This window comes from Porites lutea, chromosome 12 (assembly GCF_958299795.1).
Source record: "Porites lutea chromosome 12, jaPorLute2.1, whole genome shotgun sequence".
Classification (NCBI taxonomy): Eukaryota; Metazoa; Cnidaria; class Anthozoa; order Scleractinia; family Poritidae; genus Porites; species Porites lutea.
In genome coordinates, this window is record NC_133212.1 from 1,608,790 (window position 1) to 1,623,789 (window position 15,000).

General features: G+C 38.5%; 2 protein-coding genes across 2 annotated transcripts in view; both read right to left on the reverse strand.

Annotated features, from left to right (window-relative positions):
• The window catches only part of LOC140921861 (uncharacterized), a 175,558-nt gene that overhangs the window by 76,775 nt on the left and 83,783 nt on the right, over positions 1 to 15,000 (reverse strand). The window lies entirely within an intron of this gene.
• The window catches only part of LOC140921717 (tyrosine-protein phosphatase Lar-like), a 7,609-nt gene continuing 2,050 nt past the window's right edge, over positions 9,442 to 15,000 (reverse strand). The window contains exons 5-12 of the mRNA XM_073371729.1: positions 13,965 to 14,187; positions 13,523 to 13,822; positions 12,806 to 13,117; positions 12,328 to 12,434; positions 11,364 to 11,562; positions 10,261 to 10,363; positions 9,789 to 10,023; positions 9,442 to 9,572 (exon numbers count right to left, since the gene is read on the reverse strand). Coding sequence (XP_073227830.1) covers positions 9,465 to 9,572; positions 9,789 to 10,023; positions 10,261 to 10,363; positions 11,364 to 11,562; positions 12,328 to 12,434; positions 12,806 to 13,117; positions 13,523 to 13,822; positions 13,965 to 14,187 — 1,587 coding nt within the window. The 3' untranslated portion in view covers positions 9,442 to 9,464. The remainder of the gene's footprint in view (positions 9,573 to 9,788; positions 10,024 to 10,260; positions 10,364 to 11,363; positions 11,563 to 12,327; positions 12,435 to 12,805; positions 13,118 to 13,522; positions 13,823 to 13,964; positions 14,188 to 15,000) is intronic.

The window sequence follows — 15,000 nt, forward strand, 5'->3', positions numbered from 1 at the left end:
CGAGGACAAACTAGAGCTGATTTAAATGCAAAAAAAAAGAAACAAAAACAATAACAAATGCGAATTAAAGTTTTGGCTTAATCGTCGTGTCTTACGTCAACAGGCACGAGCTTAACTTCTTCCCAGGTAATATTTTTTAGCAATGGTTTTGATATCTTTTCCTTTTTTATGCGGGCCTTTATTAAAAAAGCTGAAAGCGATAAATTATTACCGCTCGTAGGAGACTTAGATTATCTATCAGGTGTTTATATAAGCTAATTGAAAGGATTTTTGATGTTGCTATTCTGATCCTTTCAAAATGTACGATAATTCTATTTCGATAGAAAGTTTGTGCGTTTCATCATCAGTTTTTTTTTATGTTATTATTAATAGTATACTAGGGTCTAAGATAGCCTCGTTGGTGGATTCCCTCGCAAAAAGTGGATTCCCTTTATTAATATGTATAAATGTCTTTCTGCATACTAATTCGGTATAGGTTTACTAATGAGCGAATACTACAATAGGCACAATAGGCTTGCCTCGGCTTGCCGGTGAAGTAACTTGAGCTCGGTTTTCATACCGTCTATTAAAGGGAAAATAGGAATAAGAGAAGCGATTACCTAGCAACGCGAGAAACGGCTTCCTATATCTTATTTAGCGCTTAAACTCAGACATATAAACAAAAGACATACAGAAAGTGGAGTTGAAAAGTCTTTATTTCAATTAAGTTTACGTCTTCTAATTTAGCTCTGAAACTCGGATATATAAACAAAACACACGGATATATAAACAAAACACACGCACATATACACAAAGTGGAGCTGAAAACTCTCAATTTCAATTTTGTCTGACTATTACAGAACTGTTTTCTTCGTTCTATCTCGAGGAAATGAAAAACTATTGAAGTCTCAACGTTTCACGCGCCGTTAGTCAGGTAATTATGCGAGTTCACAAGCCCAAAGTTGAATACAAATTAGTTCTACAGGAAAAACCTCAAGGGAGCATCTTTACGTATTATTATAAAACAAAAAACTTAACAAGGATCAATTGATTAAACACGCGACTAATAATTGCTAGCAATAAAACCAGACACGAGATACCGTTTAAAACAAAGAGTCAAATACACAGCGATTTGAAAGAAATCTATTAAAATAGTCAAAGAAAGAAAGCTATCTTTTTTTACCACGTTTCCCTTCTCAATTTATTTTATTCCCTCCTCCACAATTTTATTATTTTCGCTCCTCATTCTTGAATTCCCTCCTCATCACCTCTATTGTTTTCCCTCCTCCTCCTCCTCATTTTTATTGTTTTCCCTCCACCTTCTTTTCCTCATCCACTTCCTCCTCCTCCACCTCCTATAACAATAGAAATAAGGAGAAGTTGGAGGGAAAACAATAAAAATGAGGAGAAGTTGTCACTCAAACTTGCTTTAAAGAACTTGGTGCGCTCTAAATGAAAACCCCATATGGAAAAGGATTTCCATATGGATTGCTGCAAGCGGAAAATATAAGAAGTGCTCGCTGCTCGCGAGTTGTACTCTCTAAACTGCTCGCTGCTCGGAAAGCAAATTTTTTATCTCTGCTCGGGCTCGCAAAAAAATCGCAGTGCTCGAAATGTTCGCGAATGCTCGCAAAGACCATTCGTCACCCCTTAAACTATTTCCGTGTACATACCATCCTTTTAACAGTGGTGGCTGTGTTTGCTTTCCAAGTCACATTTCTTAGTGATCCCTTTAAGGAATTTTCTTCAAAGATGTGCCTTTCTTTATTTTTTAAGTACAAATAAAGTTCTACCATTGCCTGAAGTCTCATTTCCGCAATGCGTGATAAATGAAAGTTACTATTTCGCCATTGTGATGCGACCAAAAATGCTTTTTAGCTGAAGAGCAATACTAGACAAAACTGATCACGATTCGGTAAGAAGTCGGTAGAGATGGGAAAATGGGAGGTTCAATGATGGCTTTATGAAAGATATTCATCGCAAATTGGATGAAAATAAATACTTCGCTGTTTGACTTGCATGGTGTCAAACTATGCTTCAGGACGTAAACATGCATAGCATCGATATATTTTGGCTGTAAACTTACCAGATACCTTCCGTTGTCCCAAAAGACAAATTGCCACGAAGAAATATAAGATAATTTGCTTGTCATTCATGTGTTATCTTAAGCAAAAAACAGCAATACAAAGTACAATTTGCGCACTGTCTTTTTAAGATTTTCCTCCGATTATAGAGCGGCTGTCTATACACGCTTTTAATAACTCTTGGCGCCATCTTGAATTTTCAATGAATGACGTCATTCGCGGAAAGATCATACACGTGGCCAAAATGACTACCAAAGATGAAAGTTCTGTTGACGTTGATTTTTCAGTGTGTTCATATAAAAAGGAATGTTTTTACTTTATATCAGGAGGAATATTTTCTTTATACAATGTCTTTATGGGTATGTTATCGTAACTTTAAAGCTGTCGTGCAAAAGATATTCATGGATAGGTGATATCGAGGACAAGGCGAGAGCTGATTTAAATGCCAAAAAAAAAAAAAAATTGCGAATTAAAGTTTTGGCTTAATGGTTGTGTCTTACGTCAACAGACACGAGCTTAACTTCTTCTCAGGTAATCTTTTTTAGCAATGGTTTTGATACTTTTTTCTTTTTTATGCGGGCCTTTATTAAAAAAAGCTGAAAACGATTAATTATTACCGCTCGTAGGAGACTTAGGTTATCTATCAGGTATTTATAAAAGCTATGTGAAAGGATTTTTCATGTTGCTATTCTGATCCTTTCAAAATGTACGATAATTCTATTTCGATAAAAAGTTTGCGCTTTTCATCATCAGTCTTTTAAGTTATTATGAGTAGTATACTAGGGTCAAAGATAAGACTCGTTGGTGAATTTCCTCGCAAAAAGTGGATTCCCTAAGTGTCTTTCTGGTTTGCCTCGGCTTCCCGGTGAAGTAACTTGAGCTCGGTTTTCAGACCGTCTATTAAAGGGAAAATAGGAATAAGAGAAGCGATCACCAAGCAACGCGAGAAACGGCTTCCTATATCTTATTTAGCGCTAAAACTCAGACATATAAACAAAACACACGCACATATACACAAAGTGCAGCTGAAAAGTCTCAATCTTAATTTTGTCTGACTATTACAGAACTGTTTTCTTCGTTCTATCTCGAGGAAATGAAAAACTATTGAAGTCTACGTTTCACGCGCCGTTAGTCAGGTAATTATGCGAGTTCACAAGCCCAAAGTTGAATACAAAATTAGCTCTACAGGAAAAACCTCAGGGGAGCATCTTGACGTATTATTATAAAACAAGTAACTTAACAAGGATCAATTGATTAAACACCGGACTAATAATTGCTAGCGATAAATTCAGACACGAGATACATTTTAAAACAAAAAGAGTCAAATATACAGGGATTTGAAAGAAATCTATTAGAATAGTCAAAGAAAGCAAGCTATCTTTTTTTGCCACGTTTCCCTCCTTACTTTTTTTATTCCTTCCTCCACAATTTTATTATTTTTCCTCCTCATTCTTGAATTCCCTCCTCCTCATTTTTAGTTTCCCCTCCACCTTCTCCTCCTCATCCTCCTCCTCCTCCACCACCTCCTATAATAATAGAAATGAGGAGAAGGTGGAGATAAATGTAGATCTGGCTAAATATTGCTTCCTGTTGGTCGTATCGCGAGGAAAATTTGCTTCGGCCAATTAGAAACACTACCCAGATCTGGGTAGAGACACGTAATCAGTATGTAAGTTTTTCAGTTGTTCGTCAGACGTCATTTCGCGGGGAAACCAGTCATGACGCTGCGAGGTGTCAGCTGTTTTCTCTGATTAAAGGACTGTTAAAATCAGACATACTCACTATTGTACATCTAACGCCCTAAAGAACCATTTAGCTGTAAAATAACTCCCCTAGGAATCCCACGTGCGCCTAGCTCTTATTTGCATTTTTTGTTTTTAACTTAAATCGCCTTCTAGCATTTTCAGTTCAGCTTCTATTTCAACGTTGCTTCTTCAAGGGCACTAAGTAGTAGTTTCCTGTCAGGAGCATCTCTTTTGTGGCAGAAGTTTTGCGCCAAAAGAATGTAAGTGCGTTGCTGTATTTCTTTTGCGCTCGCAGTATTTCCGTGAAGCTTTATTTTCACCTTGTATTTCAGTTTTTACCACAACACAACACATCAAATACGACAAATTTACGGTACATCGGACCTAATGTCAGTCGAGTCTTTAGGGTCAATAGTCTACCATCTTACTTATTGCTGTAATCCTCGAGGACTCAAATCGGAATAAAGTTGCGCGTCTATTGTTAGCGCTGATCGGTAAAAGAAGTCGCCTTACGGCAGCTATATTCACGATATTTTTTTATTGATTCACAGGCAAATTATCCTGAACCTGATCCTAGCACAGCCATGTCGATAGGATCAGACGCTACTTCAGCTACTTGAGACTTCACATACATCATGGGGCCACAGGTACAGTAACGTCTTAAATTTCTCTTTGGACGTATGTTACATCCGGGATACCTACGAAAAATTCTTTGAGGGAGGAGCGGGGGGGATGGATTGGCGACTTCTTGGTGTTGTGGAAACCGTTGTCAGTGTGGGTTTTATTCATTGTCTTTTCAATCTTTTGTATTAAATCATTTGGTGATTGCATCCGTCCGAATGATCCCCACCTACCCCTCCCCAAAGTCAACGTTAACACGTACTTCTCACTAAGGGCAAAATATTAACTTAGAGGAGGGGTAGGTGGGCAAATTCGCAGAAAGGTATAATGATCATGACGTTTGCTTAAAATCCCTATATGGTTTGATTGTAAGTTGGTTTAGCGTTTGTCTGTTACTCATGAAGTAGTATTGCGCTATACAGAGGACAAGTATTAGGAAAAGCAACTGCGTTTTCCATTGGATAGAGATTCATTTGGTGGATAGCATTATCTACCTTTTAAACAAGTGGCGCCAGAAAAGCTATCACCACTTACCCGCATGTCATTTTCTCTTCTATTGTCAAGGACTTTATTCTGAAACTTCCTGGCATTAACTTCAAGAACTACAGGTACAGACTCATAACATGACAACTTCTTTTGTAGCATTATTCTTTATCTTCACATCAAATGGATTCTCCGTTACTGCTTTGGTTTGTCCCTAGTCCCTAGGCCTCATTATCCAGCGCGGCCTATGCGTTTCGGGCCACGTGGTTACAAGCGAATTGAATGATCGAGAAAGCCTGGAAAGAAGCCAGACAGGAACTTGGTACCTAGGTTATTTCAAGGCAGTTAGCAAAGAAACAGAGAATCACATACTGGCTTCTGAGAAGTCTAAACCGCCAGCATGAGATGGAATATCACGTTTTGAGATTAGTAGCAGTCCTTCACAATTGACGCGTAAGCGAGCATGTTACGAGCGAGCGAGTAAGGCGTCTCTCCCCAGCTTGCCTCTCGTTTCGCTCGCTCTCCATTCCTTCCATTCTGGTAGCTATAAACATCATCGTTGTGTCGCTCGAGAGAACTGACCATTCGTTAACTTCTGCCTTCTTTTCAGATTTATTATGAAAAACGTGACAAACATTCAAGAGTTGTGTCAGTTATCAGAGGAGAAACTAGCGAGTATCTTGGGGAACACTGCCAGTGCGAAACAACTGTGGGAGTTTATCCACACTGACCGCAGGAAACAAACAAAGGCTCCGCAAGTCTCAGTTAGAAACAAACGATAACACTGATAAAACTGAGTTTATTTAATTACAGCTGTTGTCCGTCATGCTCACCACTTTGTGTGCTTGTAATCTGCTATAAAATTCCAACAACAAAACCAAAAAAGCAAAAGCAACGGCAACTAGACGTTTTATATGCATGTAATAAAATGTTCCATTTAAGTAAGTCGTTTGTCTTCAGTGAAAGTTAGTATATTCAGTTTTAAGATCGAGGCTGTTTTTCTTGTAAAACCAATGACCAAATCAAACAAAGAAATAAAAAAAGGATCCCGTTTCGCTCTTCGAACTAACTTAACCGAAAATCTGACGTTTCAACTCTTTTGTTTTATAATTACCAATATTTTACCTCTAACAGTTTTTAAAAGGTCAATTCTGTTACCTTATTTTTATGAAACCTCGATCCTGTTATTCCGCCCTATTGATTACAACAGCGCAGACACTAAAATTTATATACAGCTTCAGTCGATACTTCATTGGTCCCGGTTATCATTCATGCCTTAGATGTACCCTTTGAGAAGGGGAATAAACGAGTTAAGTTTCTGAACGAGGCAGTCATGTCCAATACACTCAACTGTATTCCAGTGGTCAAAAACTGGATTCCACTAGAGTAACTAGAAGTCTAGTCGTGAAAGTAAACAGAACGTACAATTAACCCTTAAGGAAACTCGTCCGTGTTGGAGTTCATTGGAAACGCTCCAAGTCTACTGGAGTTACCGGAAGTTTAGTCGAAACAAGCAGGCTACTTGTAAGTAAGTAAAAACTTTGTAGTAAGTAAGTAAAAGCTTTATTAATGTGTCAATGTATTTAGTTTTCACAACTAATTGGGGACACACACACACACACACACACACAAAATTAAAATTATTTACAAATGAGAAATAATAATAAAAAATATATATGCAATTAACATATGTAGCATGTATAAATTGTAGAATAAAACAATAGGTATATAAAAGGTAGTCTCTAAGAATTGCAAAGGTTACAGCAGCTATTGTTGTTGTTTAAGAGTGACGCTAGGTCTGTTTTCCTAGTGCTCTTTTTTAAAGATTCAGTATTCCAGGAGACTTTCAATTTATTATCGAGTTTCGACCATATATGAGGTCCTTGATATCTAAGAGAATGTTTTCCTTAGTTTATTATAGTGTTAAAAGTAGGAATATCAAAATCACTGTTTCTCAGTGAATAACTAGTGCTGTATATGCTTCGAGGAGAATTCGAACAAACCGTGTTTCTGCTGCATCTTTCTCGCGCACAAAGCTGTCAATGTATTTGTAATTTTCACGTATTTCATTTCCATCCCTTTATATATTTTGATATACTTCGTTTTCCCGCGGTTTAGGGAGCCGATGGAAGGCGGCATTAGCATAACCTTGTTTCGTTTTAGCATCATCACTATCTCCTTCCGGGTTCTTCATTAGAGATCCATATTCTGAATCTCTTGTCGTTTGCTGGATTTGAGTAGGCTGCAGCTCCATATAAAATGATTCCACTTTAGGAGACGGGACTTCTGCATCGCCTAAGATTGAAAATGGTTGCATGGAATCTAATCAGAATTGAGCAGTAAAAAAGGAAGATTGGATATCTCAACGATGTAAGTCTGTTTTTTTGTTTTGTTTTTTGTTTTTGTGTTATATTTTTAGGGGATGGGGGAGTTGTATCGTCATTAAAAAACAAACCCACAGGCATAAGACATAACAAAAAAAAATTATTATTTTTTAGTAATTTATTTATTAACGGATTCATTTTATGCCTGTGAATTTTTTCCGGCACTAGTTAGTCAGAACAAGGGTAATTCTTTTTTTTTTCTCTTCCTTTGTGGTAAAGACGTTTTCCTTAGCAGCGACGTCTCTGTAGATGCGGAAGTCCTTAGCTTTTGCATGAACATGGCTATAACGAGGTTAAAAGTGAGTAAATTTATTTTATAATTATTCTCATTTTACTATTTGAGATATTTCACCTGGGGCCTGGTTATTAATATTACTTAGTACCCAGTACCCATGCCCGATACCATAATTGTAAACAACCTAAAAGTGCCACTCATTATTCACAAAATCGCTACAAACCCTCTTTATTTTGGTGAGCTTTCACTTGGAATTCCTCGGCAGAATACTTTTCGCCTGTTTTGGAAATTCCCCGAGAACGCCATTGGTAAATGTTCACTCCAAGGGATATGATCAATGCAACTGCTAATACGATGGATGATATTACAAATGCTGAAATGTTAAAGTTCCGGTCAGTGCCTCAATAGGCGAAAATCGATATTCATCGATGATTGATATCGATTACTATCGATTTATAGGTTAACAACGCCTGGCCTTAAGGGACGGAAGAAGAGGATTTTGGGAACTTGGTTGTTGCTTTTAATGAATAGATATTCCAAAATTATCTACTATTAAAAACGGCACCATGGGGTACGCAGGGAGGTAGCGCAGCTTGACCCTGTAGCTAAAAGCTTTAACCCGACAACATGAAAGCTGAACGGGAGGGACGTAACTGCCCATTCCCCCCCTTTCTTTTGAACCTGACTTTAAAGCAGAGTCAGAAGACTTTTTGTCTTCCCTTGTTTTGATGTTTCAAATAACTCAGCTGCTAAAATAAACGGTCTTTGAGTTCGATGGTTCACTTGGCCGTGGACAATTAATATTGGGAGGGAAACTATTAAAATCAGCTTTGGAACAAACCTGTGTTTGAAGTTTTGTCACCTCCCTGTCTGTTTGCATCATTAGATTCGTGAACTGCAGGGTTGAACAGGAATTGAGTTAAAGAACATTCCAGTGAGTCAGTCAGTCATTCTGAAGGGGAGGAATTCAGCTGATTCGACATTCTCTCTCTTAAGGTGGATCAAGCACACAGTTTGGTCCATCAGTCATTCTGTCGGTAGCTGAACGTGAGTTATAGTTCAGATATTCAGTTCAGGTACTTTGTCACAGTCGGGTAGTCGGGTAGTCTGAAGTCAATAAGCCAATTACAGTTTGTCATTCGGTTTGTCTGTCAACTACATGTATGGTCCTGTCAGCAGTAATGAAAAGTTCATTGTTCCATCTGAAAGTACTGTTGAAGACGTTTCACTTAAGTGGCCGGTCACACCATAGGAAACCTCGTCATTACTTACAGATTTCCGTGGTCCCTGGGTGATTGATTGAATTAAGAGGGGTTCTCGGGCTATTTCTGTGTTTAGCAGAAACTATTTTTGGTGCCATTGTTCTTTCAACCTGCATTTCATCATTTTGTGATCGCTGCACCCTTACGCAACTCAAAATAACTTCCGGTTTTCGGTATTGTCGTATAGTTACCTTATAGTTATCGAAGCGGGACTACTGGCTTTTAATTTTACGTAACAGAAATGAAATGAAATGCGACAAAAGGAAAATAAAATATGCTTAACCTTCAGAGGGACCCAACTTCAATTTTTGGAAAATATCTGTTCGGAAGACGATTTGAGATCTAGAATTTTCGGAACATTTGTTGTAAAATGTTTTGCTTGCCTGCCTCTCCTAGGATTTTTGAACATCTAAAAAATGGTATAATTGCCTATTTTTAACGGATTTTTGTCCTAAAAAGGTCACCTAGAATTTTCGGGAGCCTTTTTTCTGGCTTTTTTCTGACCCTTATAATTTTCGGATCACTAGAATACTAAAATACTAAAATACGTTCAAAAATGCTATGTTTGAGTGGTTTTAAACTATATTCTTGTTGGGTGCCCCTGAACCTTTTCCTGTTTCGGATTCAGTCGGATAAATGAAAGTTACATTTTAAACAGTGTTAAAGAAAGTCTATCTCAACACAAAATTAAAAACACTGAGAATCTTACCTCTCTCTATTTGAACTTTGGCAATTAGACTTGCTTTACCAAGCAGGTAGTTTTTATCCACAGAACGTTTCTGAAAAAGAGGAAAAATACCGTCCAATGCTGGCTGTAAAGGTGCCACGCATGCGTAATAACAACCTGGAGATTAGGATTGCGGGCACCTCTAGTCGCCCTCATCAACCTCATTTGGTGACTTCAGATTTTATAAATCGATAAAAAATCGGGTGTACATGTTTTTTGCCCGTTTTACAGTACCTTAAATCAGCCAATCTTTTAATTAGGCGGTTACCTTGGTTGCGCGGAGACCCAATCCTCTGGAATATATCTTGTATTTTTGACCATCTGACAGTTGCTTGTTCTCATAACCGTCTTTGGTTTTACCATCTCCCACAACAAAAACCATGGATGGATTCACAGAATCAGCGCGAATTTGTGCAGCAATATACACATCTGATTCAAGTGCCTCCCAGTCAGACACCTCGTCACACCAATCATTCACTTTATGCACCAAAACTTGATAATCGCTGCCAATAACAGAAAAAAATAGAAAGACACTTTAAGAACGCTTATGTACTTCTAACTGATCATAAATTATCAGTTTACAAAAAGCTATAAGTCTGTGCACAATCAAAGTTAAAATGAACTTTTAAGCGAGGAACATCAAAATTATTGACCGAACGGTAGAGTGACAAATAATATTGCTTTAACGTTCATAACGCGGTCAGTGGGAGTCTTATAAGGGTAAATAAGATGACTCATACCTGATTGGACCATTGGTTTGTAACGCATGCCAAACTTTGACATTCACAGATGTTTCTTTTGTTTCGATTACTGGGACGTCATGGTTTACAGGCGCCACAGGAGCTGTAAGCCGAGAAATAAATAACACTGCAAACAGGAGACTTTGTAGCTTATCAATTTGTATAGGTAATAGCATGATTTGTAGTGATATTTGGCATAAATACCACAAGTGATATTTTAAAATTGTTATACGTAATTGCACGTGCCGTTAGGCGAGTGAAATTTGAGACAATTTTGAAATATCAAGAGTGGTATTTATGCCAAATATCACGTACAAATCATGCTATTAATTGTTTATACTACTTCCCCTAGAAGGTTTGTAATTTTCACGTGTAGGTATTTCAAATTAAGCTGAAATAACACTGCTCTAAGCCAATCAAATTGCAGAAATTTCTCATGTATTAGTATAAAAACGGGGAAACCGGAAATTCGAATTGCTATGGTGCTACTCTGATGCTATTCTATTGCATTGGTTCTATAGAGTGTTTTCACATGACGTCACGGCGGCCATATTGGTGTCCCAAAACAATGAAACGGCGGCCATGTTGGTGTCCCAAACCAATCCTCTGGGAATTGAACTCTTTTCTTATGCAAACGCTTTGTTTATTTCAGTAAATTTGCATAGATGCTAGCCACGTGAGTGAAAACACTCTATTTTCTGTCTGGAAAGATTCTGGGAATAATTATGGGCTATCGTTCCTGCTCATCGATGTTTTCTTTTCCTTTTAATCTCTTTAGGTGGCTGGGTGTATTTTGTAACGGTTGATGCTCCTCCAATTATCGAATATTTGTTTAGTGGGATCACCCCCTCCCCTCTCATCCTCTCTATTAATAATGCTAATAATATATATATATTTTTATTATGTTTTCCGCGACAGAAAATTATCCTGATTTTTCTCTCTGTATGTTTGTTTTGTTTTTGACTTATTTTTTCATTCAGTGTTATCACTGGTGGGTTTCTTTGCCTTCAACTTTCAACACAAACGCAATTTCCCTTGGTAGGTAATTTTAGGGGATATCATAATTGAACAAAGAAACCTTCACACAGACGGTAATAACTTACCATCCACTTCTGTGCTTCCCTGCGCGATAGAACTGTTACCTCCGTACCCACAGTAGGTTTCAGCCGTCACAACAAAAGCATACTTTGTACGAGGGACCAGATTGGTGATTGTCATTGTTAACGTCGGTGACTCTGTTTCTTGAATTCCAGTTTGCGGTTTAAATTCTGGATAATAATCCTTTGTACCTTTATAGATTATCTGCGGTATACATCAACAACTGTTACGTAATTATATGGTTGTCTATAAGGCTACGTCGACATGGCAACGAATTTTCGACCGACCGAAAAATTTGACCGGACTCTTCGTTCACACGGGAGCGTTCAATATTTTCGCTTTTTCACACGGAACTTTGAATGGCGAGGCGTAAGGATTTTCGCTCCGTTAAGGTGGTTTCGTATGAATAGATCATCTAAACGCACGATTTTACAACTGGTCGAATCGCCCCATACAAGGGAATCCGGATTTCCTGGGTTTTTGGAACCCGGATTACATCTCAAGGAATCCAGAATCCAAGTTCTACTGACAAAGACTGGAATCCAGTACCTAGAATCCGGAATCCACAGCGTTGAATCCAGAATCCAAAACTATCCTGGATTTCCTTACATGAGGCGGGATCGAAAATTCGTCCGGTGCCCTGTGAACTTTAAGTATACATAAATACATTGCACATGATCCAGTGTCAGAGGACTGGGGCGAAGTGTGTAGTCGGTCTCACAGTTACCACTATTCACTCAATTAAACGCCGCTCGCAGTCAGAAGAATTTGGTGTTTATTCGAGGATTACATGAAAAAACACGCAAAAAAAGGTTCTATCTCAGAATAAAAGGCAAGGCCTTAATATTAGGACTTTCAGATGTTCTGTCCAAATATCCCAACAAATGCCATAATTTCAAAAATTTGATTTTATGACGTCATCACTTGAGAACACTATAAATATTCTTTATAAAGAAAGTCAAAGGTTACCTTGTAACGCCGTACAGCATCCCCGTGTAGTTTCGGTTTACCCCACTGCAAGGTTATGTTCCGTTTACCAGGATTTTCCGTCTTCACGTCAGTTGGTTCACCAGGAACTACAACAATCGATGTATGACCATTTGCAATGATTGTAAGGGATGGACACACTTGCAATATATGAGAACGAGTTAATTACATCTCTCCCTTCCGGCAAAGAACATTTTCGACGATACCTAATACTCCGTTATGCATTTTTCTTTCTTTGGAACGGAAAGTTTTCCCTGTATAGCTTAATATTAGTTCCGTCAAAGAAGCGGCTCAGTTTTCCTTGGAGATCATACCTAATCCTAACACCTCTCTATTTGGACAGTTCTTCTCAAAGATGCAAAACTTTATCTATCTCTGACGGGACACCTCTATAACGCGCACACTCGGCTCTGCCCCTTTCGTGTCCGTTTTAAGTCGATTTATGACTACATTGAAATACCTGAAGTCGCGATGTTACGAGTAAGTCTACCAAAGACTCCTGGACCAGCAGAAGTGTAGGCACGCACTTCAACTTTGTAAACAGAACACGATGAGAGACCAGTTAAAACGATAAATGCGTCTGTTGTGTTTTGTAGAACTGACGGAGTGGACGCGGATCTTGAAGTGCATGTGACAGAAAGCGTTGTCTGATTCACTTCATATGCGATCACTCTACCATTGGTCTTGTCTCTGGGAAGAAGATTCCAACTTATTTTGTAAGTTGTTTCGTTCATCTTTTCAGAGGTTATGTTTTGAGGTGGCGCGCTTGGTTCTGCAAAAAGAATGAAAAAAGAAGCAATTGGTAAGAATACAAACTTGCGATGACCAAAAATTGTAAATGACAAGTAACTATTCGAGATTGAAGTGGAGGATTAAAAAATGTAACCACATATTCAATACACACCATAGATTTCACTGAACACGATGCTCATTGGCAGAAGTACTTCAAAATGGGTTTGGGAATCTTCCCCTTCTTTTGTTTCCTGTTTGCAGGCGTTATAGGGCTTTTTAAGCAAAAGGAGTATCTCTCTTTCATTTCTAGGACTTGCATCTCAGAGCTGTATAGCTTCTCAGTGCTTATCATTTCCCTTACGAATTCCGTTTACACACATCATCTTTTCAAAGGACCGCTGATACAACAGCACTGAGAGCAGGAAACTGAAAAGCAGATACTTACTGTATTCTGGCACTTGTTTAGTTCCAGTTAGCGTTGGCCCAGGTTTAATAGTTTCTGCCCAAATCTCAACACTGTACTGTGTTCCACCGAAAACATCTAGACTGTAGCTAAAGGTCTGATTATCTGTTTCACTTGTAATGGTAGTCTGTCTTCCATCAAAGGTATGGGTCAAAACTAATCTATATTTCCTGATGATACCATTTTGTTCAGCAGGTTGATGCCAGTGGACCGTCATTCTCGGCATCGCTATTTCACTTGGCTTTTGGAAGGTGAACGATAGATTCAGTGGTTTGCTGGGGGCTAAATGAAAGAAAAAGGGGAGAGACAGAGGTGAAAGTCAATTGCTCCCCTTTTGTTAGTTTTTCGTTTCTTGTTCTGGAAGTAATAAGGGGAAAAAAAAGATACTTCTAGAAAACAAGCTAAAGTCAAGGAGTATACAAACCATCTTCTAGCGTCCGAGCTTGCTTTTCAGGACCCGGTGGACCAAGAAAGTCGCCATTACTGACTGCGATTTTAATGAAATATACTGTCCATTTCTTCAGGTTCTGTAAAGTGTGACTGGGGGTTGATCCACTGACATTGACTTTCGAGGAAGGTTTCTCTGCTTCCATGTATTCAATGCTGTACCCTCTAAAGGGTCCGTTTAAATTGGTGATGCTTGGTGTCTACAACACGAACTTGACTAAATTAGTGTTCAAGTAATACATCGTTAAATGACTTCTCCTCCCGGTTAAACCTTGCATGCTCATACGGACATACCCGTGGTTATCTTCTAGAAACTGCTGTCATATAACTTCGAGACCAGAATTGGGAGACCGCTGCAGATAAAATGTCTAACAAGAAAACCCTCTTCCGTCTAAGTAGCTTTTGTTGTTTGTTTGTTTGTTGTTTTTGTATAGTCCTCCTTTCTCTTTCTTTTTTACATACTTGTGACTCGACACATATTGCAAGCATGCTTTACATACTTGTACCATAGTCAGTTAAGTGGAACAAATGAAGCCTGTCAATTTTTTTTTCTTATAATGCTCCTGTTATCTTTTTGGGAACTTGACGGTTCATAACGTTCAATATTATTTCTTTCACACGTTGTATAAATTCCTTTAGTCATAATTCATGAACGAAAAACAAAGGATTGTGCACCGTTACGAACCTCCCAACATAAACTGCAGCACTTTTATTTCAAAACATTTTAACAGTGAATTTCATTAAACTTTAAGATCTGAAAGTAATAAATTTGCGGGATTGTTGCAGAAAATTTCAAGCCTACACTTTTTTCCCTTGAGTTTCGAGGTAAGAGAATTAAGATGGAGGCGTGGAGGACGAGGGTGGGGGGGGGGGGGGGGGGTGGGAAGGGTGGGTGGGCGAGGAGAAGATTCGCGCACCTCAATGGCGACTGTGTAATAGTCTTTAGGAACGCGTGGAAATAATAGGCAACTCTTTTGCGAAACGAGGTACCTATGGACACGAACGCATGATGT